At 47.4% G+C, this 19,812-nt stretch overlaps 1 protein-coding gene across 3 annotated transcripts in view; it reads right to left on the bottom strand.

The window, feature by feature from the left end:
- Positions 1 to 3,559: 3,559 nt before the first annotated feature.
- CTCF (CCCTC-binding factor) overlaps positions 3,560 to 19,812 on the bottom strand; it is a 76,899-nt gene continuing 60,646 nt past the window's right edge. For 2 of the 3 annotated variants that reach the window (XM_063797259.1, XM_054669431.2), the window contains exons 8-12: positions 16,044 to 16,204; positions 14,210 to 14,392; positions 13,229 to 13,364; positions 5,889 to 6,050; positions 3,560 to 5,046 (exon numbers count right to left, since the gene is read on the bottom strand). In XM_063797259.1, coding sequence (XP_063653329.1) covers positions 4,868 to 5,046; positions 5,889 to 6,050; positions 13,229 to 13,364; positions 14,210 to 14,392; positions 16,044 to 16,204 — 821 coding nt within the window. In that variant the 3' untranslated portion in view covers positions 3,560 to 4,867. Of the gene's footprint in view, positions 5,053 to 5,888; positions 6,051 to 13,228; positions 13,365 to 14,209; positions 14,393 to 16,043; positions 16,205 to 19,812 lie in introns of all 3 variants that reach the window. The other variant, XM_511035.9, reaches the window with a different exon arrangement.

The raw sequence follows: 19,812 nt of genomic DNA, 5'->3' as shown, positions 1-19,812 counted from the left end.
TCAAAAAAAAAAAAAAAAAAAAAAAAAAGCAGGTTCTGCAGGCACACTGCCTAGATTTTGACACTGAACACATTACTTAGCCTTTCTGGTCTTCCAGTTTTGTTTGTAAGCCGGAGCTATTAACTAACCTCAAGCCTTGCTCAAAGGATTCAATGTTTATTAAGGGAAGTGCCCACAACAGTGCCTGGCACTCAGATAACACTCACATTTGCCAAGTCTACCATGACAACCCAGGGATTCCAAAACAGAATGGCAGAAAATCCACCTCACTGGGATTTTTCTGTTTAGAATGACAAGGAGGAGAGAGAAATGAGAGTGACTGCCAAAAGGGCTGGAGCCATGCCCAGGTGGAGGGCCTCTGGAGGCTGCAGCGATGCCAGTGGGGCCAGTCCCTGTGTGTGTGAGCACATGGGGGCAGGCAGGGACAACTAAGAGATCTGGACAGGCTTGCGGGGCTAGCCACGTGGCTGATGGTGGTCAGGGAGGTAGTAACACAGCAAACCTGATCTCAGAGACCAAGTGAACACATGGGACTCGGTTCTTACAAGTGACAGTGACTCAGTGAGAAGCTGTCAGCTTGTTCAAGCCCGTCTGTGTTCTGGATGGCATGCCACTCCATGGGCATTCAGGAAATGTCAAAGCTCCTGAGAGCATCAGCCTCGCCTGCTCTGGGTAGCACAGACTGAGGGCGAGACTTGCCTCCCAGGTGGGCCGGGCTATGCCCCCTTGGTGCTGCCATAAGGCTCACCACAGATGATTTTCAAAGACCAGGTCCTGACAAGTCAGAGAAGGGCTCAGGTACTTGCTGAGCTGGGCAGCAATATGGTGATGCCAGCCTAGGGGTGAAAGGGGCAAAGGTTCTTTACTTCTGTGGCTTAACACTGAGGAAGCTGCATGCAGGTTCAGGAACTTCCCTGTCAACAGAAGCAGTAACACAACTGGCTTCTGCTGCTGAAGGTTTTATAATTAAGGGACAGACAGGATGCATCCTGGGCTATGCAGCAGGAGGATCCCTTTTCAGCCTTAACTCCATCAGGATGTCAATTCTCTTGCCCCCTCTCCAGCTAAAACAAATCCACTTTTAAACTTTTTTTTTTTTTTTTTTTTTGAGACGGAGTCTCGCTGTCACCCAGGCTGGAGTGCAGTGGCGCAATCTTGGCTCACTGCAACCTCCGCCTCCCGGGTTCAAGCAATTCTCCTGCCTCAGCCTCCCAAGTAGCTGGGAGGCTACTTTTAAACTTTTAAACTTTCTAACAGAGGGCCGGGCATGGTGGTGCACGCCTGTAATCCCAGCACTTTGGGTGGCCGAGGCGGGCGGATCACGAGGTCAGGAGATTGAGACCATCCTGGCCAACATGGTGAAACTCTGTCTCTATTAAAATACAATTAGCCAGGTGTGGTGGTGCGTGCCTGTATTCCCAGCTACTGGGGAGGCTGAGGCAGGAGAATTGCTTGAAACTGGGAGGCAGAGGTTGCAGTGAGCCGAGATCGCGCCACTGCACTCCAGCCTGGCAACAGACCGAGACTCCATCTCAAAACAAACAAGCAAGCAAACAAACAAAAACCTTTCAAACAGAATGTATACAATCAGGAATGACAGGCTGTGTTGAAGATACAGAAAAACTGAGCCTCATTGTTCTGCAAAGAGGTTATATATGCTTAGGTGGCTGGGAATGGTGGTTCATGCCTATAATCCAGCACTTTTGGAGGCTGAGGCAGGAAGATCACTTCAGTTCAGGATTTTGAGACTAGCCTGGGCAACATAGCAAGATCCTATCTCTAAAAAAAAAAAAAAACCTAAAAAAAAAAAACAAAACAAAAATGAGCCAGGTGTGATGGCATGGCCCGTAGTCCCAGCTATCCAGGAGGCTGAGGTAGGATTGCTTGAGCCTAGTTCAAGGTCACAGTGAGCTGATTGTGCCACCACATCCCAGCCTAGGTGACAGAGTGAGACCCTGTCTCAAAAAAAACTTGGAATTAAAAAAAAGTTGGGGCCGGGTGTGGTGGCTCATGCCTGTAATCCTAGAACTTTGGGAGGCCGAGGCGGGCGGATCACCTGAGGTCAGGAGTTCCAGACCAGCCTGGTCAACATGGTGAAACCCCATCTCTACTAAAAATACAAAAATTAGCAAGGTGTGGTGGTGGGTGCCTGTAATCCCAGCTTCTCAGGAGGCTGAGGCAGGAGAATCCCTTGAACCCAGGAGGTGGAGGTTGAAGTGATCCAAGATTGTGCCACGGCACTCCAGCTTGGGTGACAGAGCAAGACTCCGTCTCAAAAAAAAAAAAAAAGAAAAAAAGAAAAAAAAAGTTTTGGCTGGCTGGTAGGGGTACCCTGGCGGGTAAACCCGTAGATGGGATACAGAACTCAAGCTCCAACAGCCTGAGACCACTAACTTTCAGACCAACGAGTTAACTGCCTGGCTGAGTCCCGAGGCCCCAGGAGGCCCTGGGTCGTTTTCCTGGGAGACCCATCTGTGTGGACAGCACTAGCCAGCTAAAAGCTTCACACATTTTGCTCTGTTACTTCTAATTGACAACTCCTAAGTTGGAATTTAGGTTAAAAAACTCAAGTGGTTTAAGCTTTCACCTCAAGTGGGTTTGCCAAAGCAATCTGCCTAGGAATGGCAGCAGCAGCAAGATAATTTTCCACTCACGCCTAAGATTCCAAACACGACACAACTCCCTTTCCAACCACCTTCCTGAAGTGCTACCAGGCAGCTCTATTATCTAAGACGGTCTCTTCACTACTCAGTGGTTGTGCATCTGTCTCTCTCCTTTCAAATGAACTTCTCTAGGGCAGACTGGGCCCAGCTCCTCTCTGTTCCCTCACACCTGGCAGAGCTCCAGGTACATCTGATCCCAGGCCTCCTTGAGCTGAGAGCCTGAGTAGACAGCTTCCCCTCAGCCCCTTTCACTCTAAGCAGCTCTACGCCCCATCTACTCTGTGCATGGGGCACTTACTCCTCAAGTGGATCATGGAAGCTGGCTGCTGTCCATCTACTCACCTGTCTACTTAGACACACATTTTGGGGAGTTAAGAAGTTATAGCAGGGGCTGGGTGTGGTGGCTCACGCCTGTAATCCCAGCACTTTCGGAGGCCTAGGCAGGCGGATCACAAGGTCAGGAGATCGAGACCATCCTGGCTAACACAGTGAAACCCTGTCTCTACTAAAAATACAAAAAATTGGCCAGGCATGGTGGCAGGCGCCTGTAGTCCCAGCTACTCGGGAGGTTGAGGCAGGAGAATGGCGTGAACCTGGGAGGTGGAGGTTGCAGTGAGCTGAGATTGCGCCACTGCACTCCAGCCTGGGCAACAGAGCGAGACTCCATCTCAAAAAACAAAACAAACAAACAAACAAACAAAAAAACAGTTACAGCAGGATGCGCTCAATATCCAGTCACCCGCCAAGATCATATCCTCCCATCTGCTAGAGAAAGTACCATCCCAGGGAACAGGGGTTGCCTGTGAAAGGCAGCAGCCTGCACAGCCTGGAACCATGTATGCAGCCCCCCAACATCCCTCAAGCAGGCAGGAATCACGCAAGATGGAGTCTTTGGAGCACTTGTTAATCCGTTATGATTTATTAGCTGTACAGCAGTAGATCCTCCTCCCCAGCTTTCAACCCCATTACATATTTTATTACAGGTCTCATGTTGGCGTCCTAAAATAATGAAAAATATCACACAGTACAGCTAAGTACAAAATGCATCAACCTAGAGTCTGATAGCTAACTGATGGCTCTCTTAAAAGCAATACACAGAAGAAAAAAGTGTTTGAAATCGGTAAGACTGAGGCTCTCTAAAAAACACATTTTTAAACATGTGACAGTTCATGTGCAAGAATCACTTTTTAGTTGGTTTTGCTTCACATTATTATTTTATTTTTTGAAGATCCAAGGTTTAAATTACTGACCTAGTGAAATTTTCTGGCCCAGCTTATAAGGGCTGCTGTGACCCACTCATAATCACCCTTCTGCCTTAACAGAAGATTTATAAAACACAACAATCAGCTACAAACAGGGCAAAGAAAATGTCGATGGGAAATCATAACTGAAAGTTAATTATACAAGGTTCAAATGCTGGCTCCGTGGGCTGGAAATCATGATCTGCCACGTGGGTGTCCATCACTGGTGGGCAGTGGTCTGGGTGCCATTCTGCTACATGATTGTGATCCAATTCCTTGTCAACATTTACACACTACAGAGTCTGTGGTAACTTAATTTGCAAGTAATTAAAATGCTGGGTTTTCTTACACTGCACTTCTTTTCAACCTCTTAATTAATGGAAAAGATTAAAATGTAAAAAAAGTTATTTACAAGCTTGACCATACCAGAAACTTTGCCAAGAAAGAGGCAAAGCTTTCAGGACAGAACCTGATCGTAGCATGCCATACTACTGGTGTGCAGCTGACTCCAAGCAAAGGGAGTCAGGGAAAAGCAAAAGCAAAAAACAGTTTAAAAGTCTAAGTCCTTCCCAAGTATGCATTTACAATTAAAAACTCTCTTGGGAAGAAGACCATAGAACTCTGGGAAGCCTGGTGGCCATTCTGGAGTGGTTTACCACATGGAGGGAGGGGTCAATGTCTCCGTTTCCATCTAGGAAAACGAGTTAGTCGTCAACACTGTCCTCAGCACTTCACAGTAAACCCTCGGGGACTCAGAACATTCCATGATTTGCTAACATCAGACAGCAAGTTCTAGTTAAATCACATTTTTTTCTAACATCATCCTTGAAGTTTTCGTTCTCGGTATGTTTGGTAAAATGATGCTTTTCCCAAAGCCAAAAAAAGAAAGAAGGGGGAAAAATTAAGATGCGGGCCGTTTAAACACAGCCCAGAGCAGTCCTGGCGACGCACAAGGCTCCGCCATCACCGGTCCATCATGCTGAGGATCATCTCGGGCGTGAGGTCTCCGTTGGGGGCATCTGTGGCAGCTGGCTGGGCCTCCTCTTCCTCTCCCTCTGCGGGCTCAGCATCTGGCTCTTTTTTTACTTCAACTATAATGTTCTCAATTGCACCTGTATTCTGGTCTTCAACCTGAATGATAGCTGTTGCTGGCAAAGAAGAGCACAGACAGAACAAATGGTGCATTAAAGCCCCAAGAATCACAAGGGTCTTTTAGACTGACAGCGAACGGGATGTCAGCAATGCAGGAAAGCCTTATTAGATAGCGGTCTAGAGACAGTCAATTTATTTTTTATTTTATTTTTTGAGACGGAGTCTTGCTCTATCACCAGGCTGGAGTGCACTGGCATGATCTCGGCTCACTGCAACCTCTGCCCCCCGGGTTAAAGCAATTCTCCTGCCTCAGCCTCCTGAGTAGATGGGACTACAGGTGCCCACCCCTACGCCTGGCTAATTTTTGTATTTTTAGCAGAGATGGGGTTTCACCATGTTGACCAGGCTGGTATGGAACTACTGACCTCAGGTGATCCTCCCGCCTTGGCCCCCCAAAGTGCTGGGATCACAGGCATGAGCCACCGCCTGACCCTGAGTTTCTTAGAAGGGGCAATCTCAGTGCAGAAACTGCTTTCCCTCTCCACCCTTTACGATTTGGCTCTTTTATATTCATTACCGCATCCATTCTGCCAGCTGACTGTGACTTTGGTTGTTTTTCAAAACCCGCCCACATTAACAGTACCCATCTTGCAGAACACAAGTACCCTTCTACTCTGGACTTCTTCTTGAAATGTAACAGGCCTCTAAAGACTTCCTCAGATGTTCCTCAGTAAAAACTCCTAAAAAGCCATTTCCTGAGAGTTTGTTCTCGACATGCCCTTAACTTGTTCTCATGGCTTAGTTCCCACCTCCCCAAAGAACAAGGACCCATCTGGCTCCCCCACATGCTCGGAGAAGACGCCAGCCTCCAGAGCAGAGATGAACAACTTACGCTGGTTCTGTTTGGGCTGGTTGGTTCTGCCAGGGGGTCGTCCTCTCCGCTTCTTGGCGGGTGGTGGGGCTGGGGTCACAGGCTGAGGCTCTGGCTCAGGTTCAATTTCTACGGCAGGCTCCTCCTCATCCTCATTGTCGTCCAGATCTGGTTCAGCATTTTCTTTTCATGAAATCAGGAAGCACAGGTGGTGGGGCAAGGAGAAGGGTGGTGGAAGATGAAAGAAAACAATTATATATTATTTGAAGTCTTGTTTTATATATACATATACACACACACACACACACACACACACACACATATATATATATTTTCTTTCTTTCTTTTTTTTTTTTTTGAGACAGTCTCACTCTATTGCCCAGGCTGGAGTGCAGTGGCGCGATCTCGGCTCACTGCAATCTCTGCCTCCCAGATTCAAGCAATTCTCGTTGCTCAGCCTCCTGAGTGGCCGGGACTACAGGCATGCACCACCATGCCCAGGTAATTTTTTTTCCTTCTTTTTTTTTTTTTGAGACAGAGTCTCACTCTGTCGCCCAGGCTGGAATGCAGTGGCACGATCTCAGCTCACTGCAACCTCTGCAATCTGGGTTTAATTCTCCTGTCTCAGCCTCCTGAGTAGCTGTGACTACAGGCATACGCCACCACACCCGGCTGATTTTTGTATTTTTAGTACAGATGGGGTTTCACCATATTGGTCAGGCTGGTCTTGAATTCCTGACCTCAGGTGATCCACCTGCCTCGGCCTCCCAAAGTGCTGGGATTACAGGCATGAGCCAACGTGCCCAGCCAATCCAGATAATCTTTGTATTTTTTGTAGAGATGGGGTTTCGCCATGTTGGCCAGGCTGGTCTCAAACTCCTGACCTCAGGCAATCTGCCTGCTTCTGCCTCCCAAAGTGCTGGGATTACAGGTGTGAGCCAGCATCCTCAGCCAATTATTAAGAAAAATCAATTTAAGGTTGGGCACGGTGGTTCACACTTGTAATCCCAGCACTTTGGGAGGCTGAGGTTGGAGGATCACTCATGTTCAGGAGTTCAAGACCAGCTTGGGTAACATAGTGAGACCTTATCTCTACAAGAAATAAGAAACTGGCAGCTGGGCGCGGTGGCTCACACCTGTAATCCCAGTACTTTGGGAGGCTGAGGTGGGTGTATCACCTGAGGTTGGGAGTTTGAGACCAGCCTGTCCAACATGGAGAAACCCTGACTCTACTAAAAATATAAAATTAGCTGGGTGTGGTGGCGCATACCTGTAATCCCAGCTACTCGGGAGGCTGAGGCAGAAGAATCACTTGAACCTGGGAGGCGGAGGTTGCGGTGAGCTGAGATCCGCCACTGCACTCCAGCCTGGGCCACAAGAGTGAAACTCTGTCTCCAGAGAAAAACAAACAAACAAACAAAAAACAAAAACGAAATTGACTCCGTGTGATGGCTCATGCCTGTAAATCCCAGCACTTTGGGAGGGCAAGGTGGGCAGCTCACTTGAGGTCAAGAGTTCAAGACCAGCCTGGCAAATATGGTGAAACCCCGTCTCTACTTTAAAAAAAACAAAAAAACAAAAGGTGGCCAGGCATGGTGGCTCACACCTGTAATCCCAGCACTTTGGGAGGCTGAGGCGGGCGGATCACAAGGTCAGGAGATCGAGACCATCCTCGTCAACATGGTGAAACCCTGTCTCTACTAAAATACAAAAAATTAGCCGGGTGTGATGATGCATGCCTGTAGTCCCAGCTACTCGGGAGGCTGAGGCAGTGGAATCACTTGAACCCAGGAACCCAGGAGGCAGAGGTTGCAGTGAGCCGAGATTGCGCCACTGCACTCCAGCCTGGCAACAGAGCAAGACTCCGTCTCAAAAAAACAAACAAACAAAAACAAAAACAAAATTTGCCCAGCGCAGTGGCTCATGCCTGTAATCCCAGCACTTTGGGAGGTTGAGGCAGGTGGATCACCTGAGGTTAGGAGTTCGAGACAAGCCTGGCCAACATGGTAAAACCCCGTCTCTACTAAAAATACAAAAATTAGCTAGGCGTGGTGGCGGCACCTGTAATCCCAGCTACTCGGGAGGCTGAGGCAGAAGAATTGCTTGAACCCGAGAGGTGGAGGTTGCAGTGAGCTGAGATCATGCCATTGCACTCCAGCCTGGGCAACAGAGTGAGATTCCGTCTCAAGGAAAAAAAATAAGAAAAAAAAAAAAAAGGAAGAAATTAGCAGGACACGGTGGTGTGTGTCTGTAGTCCCAGCTACTCAAGAGACGGAGGCAAGAGGCCTGCTTAAGCCAGGGAGGTAGAGGCTGCAGCGTGCTGTGATTTCACCACTGTATTCAGCCTGGGTGATACAGTGAGATCCTGTGTAAAAAAAAAAAAAAAAAAAAAAAGCCCATTTAGGCTGGGAACGGTGGCTCACGCCTGTAATCCCAGCACTTTAGGAGGCCGAGGTGGGTGGATCACCTGAAGTCAGGACTTTGAGACCAGCCAGGCCAACATGGTGAAACCCCGTCTCTACTAAAAATACAAAAATTAGCCAGCTGTGATGGCGGGCACCTGTAATCCTAGCTACTTAGGAGGCTGAGGTATGAGAATCACTTGAACCTGGGAGGCAGAGGTTGCAGTGAGCTGAGATCACTCCACTACACTCCAGCCTGGGTGACAGAATAAGACTTTGTCTGGGAAAAACAAACAAATAACAACAAAAATAAATAAAAACTAAAAACAAAACAAAAGCCCATTTAAAAATGCTTTTAGGGGAGCAGGGTGTGAGGTTCCAAAAAATAATAAATAAAAATGCTTTCGCTGGAATTTTTGCTATCAGGATTAATATAATAAACAGGTATTACAACAGAATGAAGCAAATCGACTTGAATACTATTATTCACATTTTATGTGGGATTGGCTATTACTTTTTCCTTTTAGCTTTAGACCCTTTTTTGACTCAACACAATACCGAATTTCAAATTCTCATGATCCCCCTACCTACTATACCAGGATAAAGCAGGACACTAAGCCGGAAATGGACCCTTGGAGATGTGGTTCTGCTCATCTCTAAGTGGGCAGGAAGGGTAAGAGAGAGTGAGTGAGTGTGTGTGTGTGTGTGTGTGTGTGTGTGTGTGTGTGTGTCAGGGGACAAGACGGAAATTCTTTTTCTTTTTTTTTGAGGCGGGGTCTTGTTCTGTCACCCAGGCTGGAGTGCACTGGTGCGGTCATAGCTCACTGCAGCTTCTAACTCCTGACCTCCCAAAGTGTTAGGATTACAGGCTTCATCCATCACGGCTGGCCAGAAATTCTTACGCATTGTGAGGTCCTATTTACTAAGGTAAGTAGCAAGAGTTCTTTTGAAACTATTATTGATTCTCTTTTAAGGTCAAGTTTTTGGACTTAATTCCCAGCTGTACTAGACCCAATGTGTCATTTCCAACCCTCTTGCTCTCCTCCCTAATGCCACAATAGTCCATTCGTGGTAAAATCAGTGGTACATGAAAGTGAGGAAACTATTGTATAAAGAATACTGACGAGGAGCCAGGCAACGAGGCTGAGTCTCAGATCTCTTACTTAGGTACGTGACCTGGGACATCTGACCAGCTGAGACTCAAGTTTCCCTGAGTAATTTCTGTAACATTCTCACTCCATTTAATAGTGACCTGGGGATCAACAGGACTCACGGAACTCATGTAATCCTGCTCCGTAACCTATAGTCTACCACAAACACAGCTTTTACTTATAGCAAACATCACAATTTAAAAATTCACCATTTTCCACTTAGGCTTCAGTACTTCATTGAATGAGGGTGTTACCCTCATTTTATAGAAAAAGTGAGAAACTAAGTGATTGCAATGCACAGCTAAGTCACAGCAGGTAGAATTCAAACCTCTGCCCTCAGTCTGGGGCTGTTCTGGCACCCACATCTGCAGGCAGCCAAAGAGCTTTTGTTATCCCTCCCCCATGGCTGCGGCACAAAATGTACACTGCCTGCCTTCCTCTAGAAAGCACGGGTTATTAACGTGCACTCTCTTTCTCTGGAACAAAATGTTTAAATTTAGAGATCTGTGGGTAAACTCCTGATCTTCCAGATAAAATGCCTTATTTCTCAAGTGACTGAAATCCTAAGTGAAAACGTGGGGAATACATAGATAGGTGGCAGTGTGTCAAGAACGAGAGATGCTTCCCTGCTGAACTTCTTCAAGCCCTCTATTGCCTAAGTTGGCCCAATGCCTAGAAAACTAAACAAATTCAGTCAGAATTGGGGGGAAAAGCACACAAAAGCAGGCTAACAGGATCAAAGGCTTATTGGCTTGGTGGTATGTCAGCAAAAAGCCTTGAAAACAGCAGTAGACCATCTGCTGGTCAATCTCTGTAGACAGCCGACAGGCAGAACTTCTGGGTCAGGACAAGTAAGACTGCATGGCCAACAGTGGCATGGAGCCCAGGCTGACGTCCCTTTTCTGGGGGAGATAAAGAGTCACTAGGTATAAGGCCTGGAACCTAATTCCATGCTCTACTAACCAGCAGCAGACAGAACACAGAACTGTAGAAATCTATCAGAAGCTATCAATAATCTCTTTAGACTAAAGATGCTTCTGGTTACATACAATTAGGGAAAGAAGCTGGTCTTCCTGGAGATGAACCACAGAAGTGAACAAGGCAGTATCAGGAGAAAGCAGGACATAGGACAGAGTCTGGCAGCAGGCGGCTTTGCAACTAAGAACAACTATAGGGATCCCCAAGGTTAAGATTATCTGATCACTGGTAATATCTGGGAGTCTCCCAACATTTCTGAAAACCCCCAACAGTTCACTGCAATAATTTTTTTCCCCTTTTTTTTTTTTTGGAGACAGGGTCTCGCTCTGTTACCCAGGCTGGAGTGCAGTGACACTATCTCAGTTCACTGCAGCTCAACCTACTGGGCTCAAGCCATCCTCCCACCTCAGCCTCCCAGGTAGCTGGGACCGCAGGCGCAGGCCACAACCCCCTGCTGATTTTTGTATTTTTTTGTAGATAACAGGGTTTTGCCATGTTCCCCAGGCTGGTCTTGAACTCCTGAGCTAAGGTGATCTGCCTGCCTTGGCCTACCGAAGTGCTGGGATTACAGGCGTGAGCCACCATGACCGGCTGCAAACTGACATCTTAAAGGAGGCATACACTTAACACCCAGTGACTGAAGAAGATGCTACTTAAAACGGATACTCCATTTAAAAAAAGGAAAAAAAAAGGGGGGTGGGGGGGACCTTGTTACAGATCCAAACATAAACAGCTTAGTGCTTTCATGAGAAAGTTTTACAATAAAACCCATAAAGTAGCTGGGTGCAGTGGCTCATGCCTATAATCCCAGCACATTGGGAGGTCGAGGCAGGAGGATCACTTGAGCCCAGGAGTTACGAGACCAGCCTGGGCCACACAGTGGGACCCCATCTCTATTTAAAAACAAAAAAACAGCCGGGCACAGTGGCTCACACCTGTAATCCCAGCACTTTGGGAGGCCGAGGCGGATGGATCACCTGAGGTCAGGGGTTCTGGACCAGCCTGGCCAACATGGTGAAACCCTATCTCTACTAAAAATACAAAAATTAATAGGGTGTGGTGGGGCATGCCTGTAATCCCAGCTACCTGGGAGGCTGAGCAGGAGAATCGCTTGAACCCAGAAGGTGGAGGTTGCAGTGAGCAGAGATCGCACTACTGCACTCCAGCCTGGGCAACAAGAGGGAGACGCTGTCTCAAAAAAAAAAAAAAAAAAAAAAAACCAAAACAAACAAAGAACAAAAATAGCCCAATAAAGTCACTAAAGTTCTCCAATATGTTCCTTCTCAAAAATCTCAACCCCTCCCCACTATTTCTACTGACAACCAGTGCAAAACACAATATGAAGAATCCCTAGACTATCAGGCATCATCTATAATCTCTCCAGTTTAATGGTGCTTCTGGGAAGTCCATTTCCTAAAACCAAACTCTCTACCACCTTTTCCATCCATACCTTAAGTCTTTAGTTACAGAGGTGCCTTCCCACCTGGATGCCAGCAACCTAGATATCCACACTACAGAATCTAACACTCTGAACATGTTTGTGTAATTAAATGTGGCCTCCAAGTTACCAAGACTCTTGTTCCTCCACCCTCTTTGTGAGGCTTGGCACTTTTTCTTTTTTTTTGGAGACAAGGTCTCACTTCGACGACCAGACTGGAAGGCAGTGGCGTGATCACAGCTCACTGCAGCCTCAATTTCCCGGGCTCAGGTGATTCTCCCACCTCAGCCTCTCGAGTAGCTGGGACTATCGGCATGTACCACCACACCTGGCTAATTTTTAAATTTTTTGTAGAGACAAGGTTTTGCCATGTTCCCCAGGCTGGTCTCGAACTCCTGACCTCAAGTGATCTGCCCATCTTTGTCTCCCAAAGTGCTGGGATTACAGGCATGAGCCACTGTGCCCGACCGAGGCTTGGCACTTCTAAGCACAACCTCCTGCCTGGGTTTCATGACTAGAGAGGCAAAAAACACTCCAAAGAGTACCTGTGGTAGGAAAATAGGCAAGATTTTAAACTTTAAATGGAGAGATTAAGGTAGGAAGAGAAAGGCTGACCTTCACTGACTTGATCAGCACCTCTCAAGGTTAGGCTGACACAGGCAGTCAAACCGTAAGTGAAGATGCTTAAACAACCTTCTTCATGTCCATTAGATTCACTGCTCTTATCTAGACCAGCTTCCTAAATGTAAAAGTTAAGAACATAGGAAAAGAAACTCTGCTGGCCTTAGAATATCACAAATTTGAATAAACTGAATAAAAATATTAATTTTGCTTTAACTCAAGATTACGTATAAGGCATTAATAATGGCTGGGCGCAGCGGCTCACACCTGTAATCCCAGCACTTTGGGAGGTTGAGGAGGGCGGATCACGAGGTGAGGAGATCGAGACCATTCTGGCTAACACGGTGAAACCCCGTCTCTACTAAAAAATACAAAAAAATTAGCCAGGCGTGGTGGTGGGCGCCTGTAGTCACAGCTACTCGGGAGGCTGAGGCAGGAGAATGGCGTGAACCCGGGAGGCAGAGCTTGCAGTGAGCCGAGATCGCGCCAGTGCACTCCAGCCTGGGCGATAGAGCGAGACTCCGTCTCAAAAAAAACAAACAAACAAACAAACAAAAAGGGCATTAATAAGCGGAATGCCACGAGGAGAAAAGAAAATATGCCCCAGAAAAACACTAACTGCTGTTGTAAATAGACGTTAGGAGATGAGAAGTTTAAAGAAAGGAAGAGTGTGTGCCCGCCTCTACATCCCAGCATATCCATACATAAATACACTGGAAACTGGGCTCCAAAGCCTGCCATAGTAAGCAAATCAAGGAACAAGTCACTTACCACTGTCAGAGGAATCTTCTTTCTTAGAGCGCATCTTTCTTTTTCTTCCACGTTTACTCTTCTTCGTTTCTCCTCCATTTTCCCCCTCTACGCCATCTGGGCCAGCACAATTATCAGCATGTCTTGCCATGGTATTCTAACAAAAAGAACAAAATCCTCTTTCACACCACTAAAAAAGCTAAGATCAGATTGGAAGTTATTTACTTTAATAAAATCCATATTAAGCCTAAAAATTCTAGTATCTGCTAAGTGTGTCCTGAACACGCTGTCTCTGCTCAGGGGAAATGGATAAGGCTGGGTTCTCTGAGGGGAGGCTCAGCAGCCTGCAGACAGAGATGGGGGAGGATCAGACCAGCTCTTAGTTCTGTCAAGATCTAACAGAGCCCCCAAGAGAAGACCCAGAACAGGCTACAGCTAGCTAAGGGTGGGGTGGGGTGGGGTGCAGGTTTCAATCCACCTAAGGAAATTTTTTTTTTTTTTTTGAGACGGAGTCTTGCTCTTTCGCCCAGGCTGGAGTGCAGTGGTGCGATCTCGGATCACTGCAAGCTCTGCCCCCCGGGTACACGCCATCCTCCTGCCTCAGCCTCCTGGGAGTACAGGGGCCCGCCACCGCACCCGGCTAATTTTTTGTATTTTTAGTAGAGACGGTGTTTCACCATGTTAGCCAGGATGGTCTCGATCTCCTGACCTCGTGATCCACCCACCTTGGCCTCCCAAAGTGCTGGGATTACAGGCGTGAGCCACCGCGCCTGGCCAGGAAATTTCTTTATGCAATCAATCTATTCAAAGATACTGTGTTCCCCATCAGTGGAAGGGTTCACACATGGATAGAAACATCAAGATGGGGATGACTAACCCTTTCCAAACAATGGAGCATCTCTGTTTATAACCTCAGTGAAAAAAACTACCATGCTCTGCAGAGGAAGACCAAAGATCCAATATTCAGTATCGTAACAGGCAAAGTGAAGTTCTGACCCTTACCCGACGTGTAAATGTTTTCCCACACTTAGAACAGACAAAGGCCGCAGGGACGAAGTTGGGGTCGTGATAGCGCTTGAAGTGCATGTCGAGAAGCTGCTTCTGGCGGAAGGTCTTATCGCAGTGGCTGCAGGCGTAAGGCTTCTCCCCGGTGTGAGTGCGCTTGTGCATGATCATGTGCCTCTCCTGAAACGGCATAGGGGGAAAGCCCTCAGAGCCTGCTCATGGGGCTACTGCCCCAGCTGCCACCTGCATGCATGTGGCCAACAGGTATTTCTCACCCAAGCTAGGTCTAGACTCCACACGGCTTGTTGAGATGATAAAGCTATATATTTAGAGACAGGGTCTTGCTCTGTTGCAAAGTCTGGAGAGCAGTGGTGTGATCATGGCTTACTGCAGCTTCAAAATGGGACCATAGGTATGAGCCACCATGCCTGGCTAATTTTTTTTGTTTTTTTTTGAGACGGAGTCTCGCTCTATCGCCCAGGATGGAGTGCAGTGGCGCGATCTTGGCTCGCTGCAACCTCCACCTCCCGGGTTCAAGCAATTCTCCTGCCTCAGCCTCTTGAGTAGCTGCGATTACAGGTGCCTGCCACCACACCCAGCTGACTTTTTTTTTTTTTTTTTTTTGAGATGGAGTCTCGCTCTGTCGCCCAGGCTGGAGTGCAGTGGCGCAATCTCGGCTCACTGGGTTCATGCCATTCACCTGCCTCAGCCTCTGGAGTAGCTGGGACTACAGGCACCCACCACCACGCCCAGCTAATTTTTTGTAGAGACGGGGTTTCACTGTGTTAGCTAGGATGGTCTTGATCTCCTGACCTCGTGATCCACCTGCCTCGGCCTCCCAAAGTGCTGGGATTACAGGCGTGAGCCACCGCGCCCGGCCGACCTTCATGTTTTTTTTTTTTTTTTTTTTAGTAGAGATGGGATTTCACCAGGTTGGCCAGGCTGGTCTTGAACTCCCAACCTCAAATGATCTGCCTGCCTTGGCTTCCCAAAGTGCTGGGATTACAGGTGTGAGTCACCGTGCCTGGCCCCAGCTAATTTTTTCTTTTTCTTTTGGAGACAGAGTCTCGCTCTGCCACCCAGGCTGGAGCGCAGTGGCGCAATCTCGGCTCAATGCAACCTCCGCCCCAGGTTCAAGCGATTCTCCTGCCTCAGCTTCCAGAGTAGCTGGGATTACAGGCGTCCATCACCATGCCCGGCTAATTTTTGTATTTTTAGTAGAGGCGGGGTTTCACCGTGTTGGCCAGGCTGCTCTCAAGTTCCTGACCTCAAGTGATCCGCCCACCTCAGCCTCCCAAAGTGCTGGGATTACAGGCGCTCGAGCCACCGCGCCCGGCCCTAATTTTTTCTTTTTGTAGAGATGGGGTCTCTCTCTGTTGCCTATCTCGGCCTCCCAAAGTGCTAGGGTTACAGGTGTGAGCCACTGCGCCCGGCTTGATAAAGGTATTTTTAGTGTGGTGCACAACTGCTTCCATAATTGTAGCACAGATAGAGCTGCTTATTCCTGCTGAGCTCCTTCTTTGGCTCCCTACCAAGAGTCATGTCCCCGCATGAGATTCTTCCCCTCTCTCAAGTCCTGGACTTACTTTCCACAGTTTTCAGAAAGATGTCTGCTTAAGGAAGAGGTAAGCTGTGACTGAATAAAACATCATCTGGACACCGGGATGACACAATTGACAAGGAGCATGACCTTTGATTTTGGTGACATTCCTCATAATCCACAGTTTGAAAATACTATCTTTAAAAATAGCCACTGTACTAGATATGTAAATGCCCTCTGATAACACCAGACACCGAGAAAGCACCAACAACTTTCAATGAAGGTTCCTACCTGTCTACAAGCGTAATCACACTGGTCACACTTAAAGCGCTTCTCATTCTTGTGTGACTTCTGATGCTGGATGAGGGCATAGCGCTCATGAAACACAGCATCACAGTAACGGCATTTCTTGCCTTGCTCAATATAGGAATGCTGCTTTCGCAAGTGGACACCTGAAAGCACAGTAAAAAGCCCAGGGTAATGTGAAAACACAAACAAGCATTTTAACTAGTTACTAATACATTTCTCTTGATTCTTTTTTTTTTTTTTTTTTTGAGACGGAGTCTTGCTCTGTCACCCAGGCTGGAGTGCAGTGGCGCAATCTCAGCTCACTGTAAGCTCCACCTCCCAGGTTCATGCCATTCTCCCGCCTCAGCCTCCTGAGTAGCTGGGACTACAGGCGCCCGCCACCATGCCCGGCTAATTTTTTTATTTTTTATTTTTGTATTTTTAGTAGAGACAGGGTTTCATCATGTTAGCCAGGATGGTCTCAATCTCCTGACCTCGTGATCTGCCCGCCTCGGCCTCCCAAAATGCTGGAATTATAGGTGTGAGCCACTGCGCCCAGCCCATTTCTCCTGATTCTTAAGTATTACTCTGGGTGCTATACAGAAAATGAATGAAAAGGCAGAGTAACAGGTGCAGGGAGAACAATTAAGATTGTTCAAACAGGATAGGTGGGAGAAGATGGTGGCGGGACAAGGGTGATGACAATGGGCGTGGATGGAAGGGGAAGAACTGATGAGAGATGGAAGCAGTTGAATCAACAGGATTTAGTGACTGTAGAGTGAAAAATAAAGTAGGTATCAGGCCTGGAAAACCAGGTAGGGGTTGGGGTCATTTATTGAGACAAGAATAGTGGAAGAGGGCTTAAGACCAAGTTGTATGTGTTATTTTCAGGGTCGGGGGGTGGGGGGGCATAGGGGACAGAGAAGTTTTAGACCTTCAGTTTTAGACATGCTGAATTTGAAATGCCAGAGATATAAAAGGAGGGGTGGGATGGCAAGGGATACACAGTTATATAAGGCTAACTCAAAAGAAAGATCTGGAGTAGGAATATAAATGTACAAGTTGTTAGGATTTGAAAGCAGCTATGCTTATCACTGTACCACCAATGCCACAAAGAGTTGTTAGAATTTGAGCCCACGGGAGCTGATAAGATCACCAAGGCAAAAAGTAGAATTAAAATAAAAAGTATGGGTCATGCTTTAAGAAGTCTAAGAGTTGGCAGGCACAGTGCCTCACGCCTGTAATCCTAGCACTTTGGGAGGCCAAGGCAGGTGGATCACCTGAGGTGAGGAGTTCAAGACCAGCCTGGCCAACATGGCAAAACTCTGTCTCTACTAAAAAATACAAAAATTAGCTGGGCGTGGTGGTGTATGCCTGTAAACCTGTAATCCCAGCTACTCGGGAGGCTGAGGCAAGAAAATGGCTTGAACCTGGGAGGCAGAGGTTGCAGTGAGCCAAGATTGTGCTACTGCACTGTACTCTAGGCTGGGTGACAAAGACTCCATCTCAAAAAGAATCCCAGCACTTTAGGAGGCAAAGGTGGGTGGATCACCTGAGTCAGGAGTTTGAGACCTGGCCTGGCCAACATATAGTGAAACCCGTCTCTACTAAAAAATACAAAAATTAGCTAGGCATGGTGGCGTACACCTGTGGTCCCAGCTACTCGGGAAAATGAGGAAGGAGAATCATTTAAACCAGGCAAGCGGTGGTTGCAGTGAGCCGAGATCGCGCCACTCTTCTCCAGCCTGGGTGACAGAGTGAAACTCCGTCTCTCACACAAAGCACACAAGCACACATACACACAAAGAAGTCTCAGAGTTGGGCCAGGTGTGGTGGCTCACACCTGTAATCCTAGCATATTGGGAGGCTGAGGTGGGTGGATTGCTTGAGTCCAGGAGTACGAGACCAGCCTGGGCAACATAGTGAAACCCTGTCTCTACCAAAAGCTAAAAAAAAAAATTAGCTGGTCATCGTGGCATGTGCCTGTGGTCCTAGCTACCAGGGAGGCTGAGGTGGGAGGATTCCTTGAGCCTGGTCGATGCTGCAGTGAGCCAAGACTGAGCCACCGAACTCCAGCCTGGGCAACAGAGCAAGACAGTCTCCAGTAAAAAACAAAAACAAAAACAAAAACCTTGGAGTTAAGGCCAGTGAGAGAAAAAAAGGTTAAAATAAGAGAAAGTTTAAAGAAGTAAGAGGAAGAAGAAAACCAACAGGATTTAGTGTCACAGAGGCCAAGGGAAGAAAGTGTTTCAAAGGAAGAGGGTACTGTCAACGATGAAGAACACTGCTAACAGATCAAGTCATCTCTTAGGAAGAAGAGTGGAAAGGAGTCTTCACTACATTCAGAGAGTGGGGTCATTCATGACCTTAAGCAAGAGTCATTATACCAGAGTGATGGGGAATAAGCCAGACAAGAGGGAAAGATGAGGGGGAGAAGACTGTGAGGGATGTAACTCTTCATAAAGGCTGGCTGGGAAGGAGAGAAGAGTTAAACCTAGAGGGTGAAGACATACATATATAAAAAAATACATATATATATGAATACATATATATATACACACATATATATACACACACACATACATATATACACACACACACATATACACACACACACACATATATATATAATTTTTTTTTTTTTTTGAGACAGTGTCTCTCTCTCTTGCCCAGGCTGGAGTGCCGTGGCGCGATCTCCGCTCACTGCAACCTCCCCCTCCCGGATTGAAGCAATTCTCCTGCCTCAGCCTCCCAAGTACCTGGGACTACAGGCATGTGCCACCACACCTGGCTAATTTTTGTATTTTTAGTAGAGATGGGGTTTCACTGTGTTAGCCAGGATGGTCTTCATCTCCTGACCTTGTGATCCGCCCATCTCAGCCTCCCAAAGTGCTGGGATTAGAGGCGTGAGCCACCGCGCCCGGCTATATTTTTATTTATTTTAAGAGACGGGGTCTTGCTATATCACACAGGTTGGTCTAGAACTCCTGGCCCATCCTCCTGAATAGCTGAAACTACAGGTGTGAGCCACTGTGTCTGGCTAAGATTCTTTTTTTTTTTTTGGGATGGGGTCTCTCTGTCACCCAAGCTGGAGTGCGGTGGCACGATCTCGGCTCGTTGCAACCTCTACCTCCTAAGCTCAAGTGATCCTCCCACCACAGCCTCCTGAGTAGCTGGAACCACGGGTGCACCTCACCACAACCGTTTTGTATTTTTGGTAGAGATAGAGTTTTGCCATGTTGCCCAGGCTGCTCCGGAACTCCTAAGCTCAAATGATCCGCCCACCTTGGCCTCCCAAAGTGCTGGGATTACAGGCGTGAGCCACTGCGCCTGGCCCTTTGTCTTTATTTTTTAAGTAGGAAGAGAAGTCATTTACTGAGACCAAGAGGGGAGAGAAAAAAGAAGGAAAATTAGAGGTTATAAGAAAATAGGAGTAGGGGATCTGGTGTAGCAGCTCTCGCCTGTAATCCCAACAATTTGGGAGGCCAATGAGGGCAGATCACTTGAGGTCAGGAGTTCGAGAGCAGCCTGGCCAACATGGTGAAACCCTGTCTCTACTAAAAATACAAAAATTAGCCATGGGCGGGCACCTGTAGTCCCAGCCACTTGGGAGGCTGAGGCAGGAGAAGAGCTTGAACCCAGGAGGCGGAGGTTGCAGTGAACAGAGATCAGGCCACTGCACTCCAGCCTGGGTGACAAGTGCAAAACTTTGTCACAAAAAAAAGCAAGTGAGGGCTGGGCGTGGTGGCTCATGTCTGTAATCTCAGCACTT

This window comes from Pan troglodytes, chromosome 18 (genome assembly GCF_028858775.2).
Source record: "Pan troglodytes isolate AG18354 chromosome 18, NHGRI_mPanTro3-v2.0_pri, whole genome shotgun sequence".
Classification (NCBI taxonomy): domain Eukaryota; kingdom Metazoa; phylum Chordata; class Mammalia; order Primates; family Hominidae; genus Pan; species Pan troglodytes.
The sequence above is the reverse complement of the archived record's forward strand: the minus strand, read 5'-3'. Positions and strand labels throughout refer to the sequence as shown.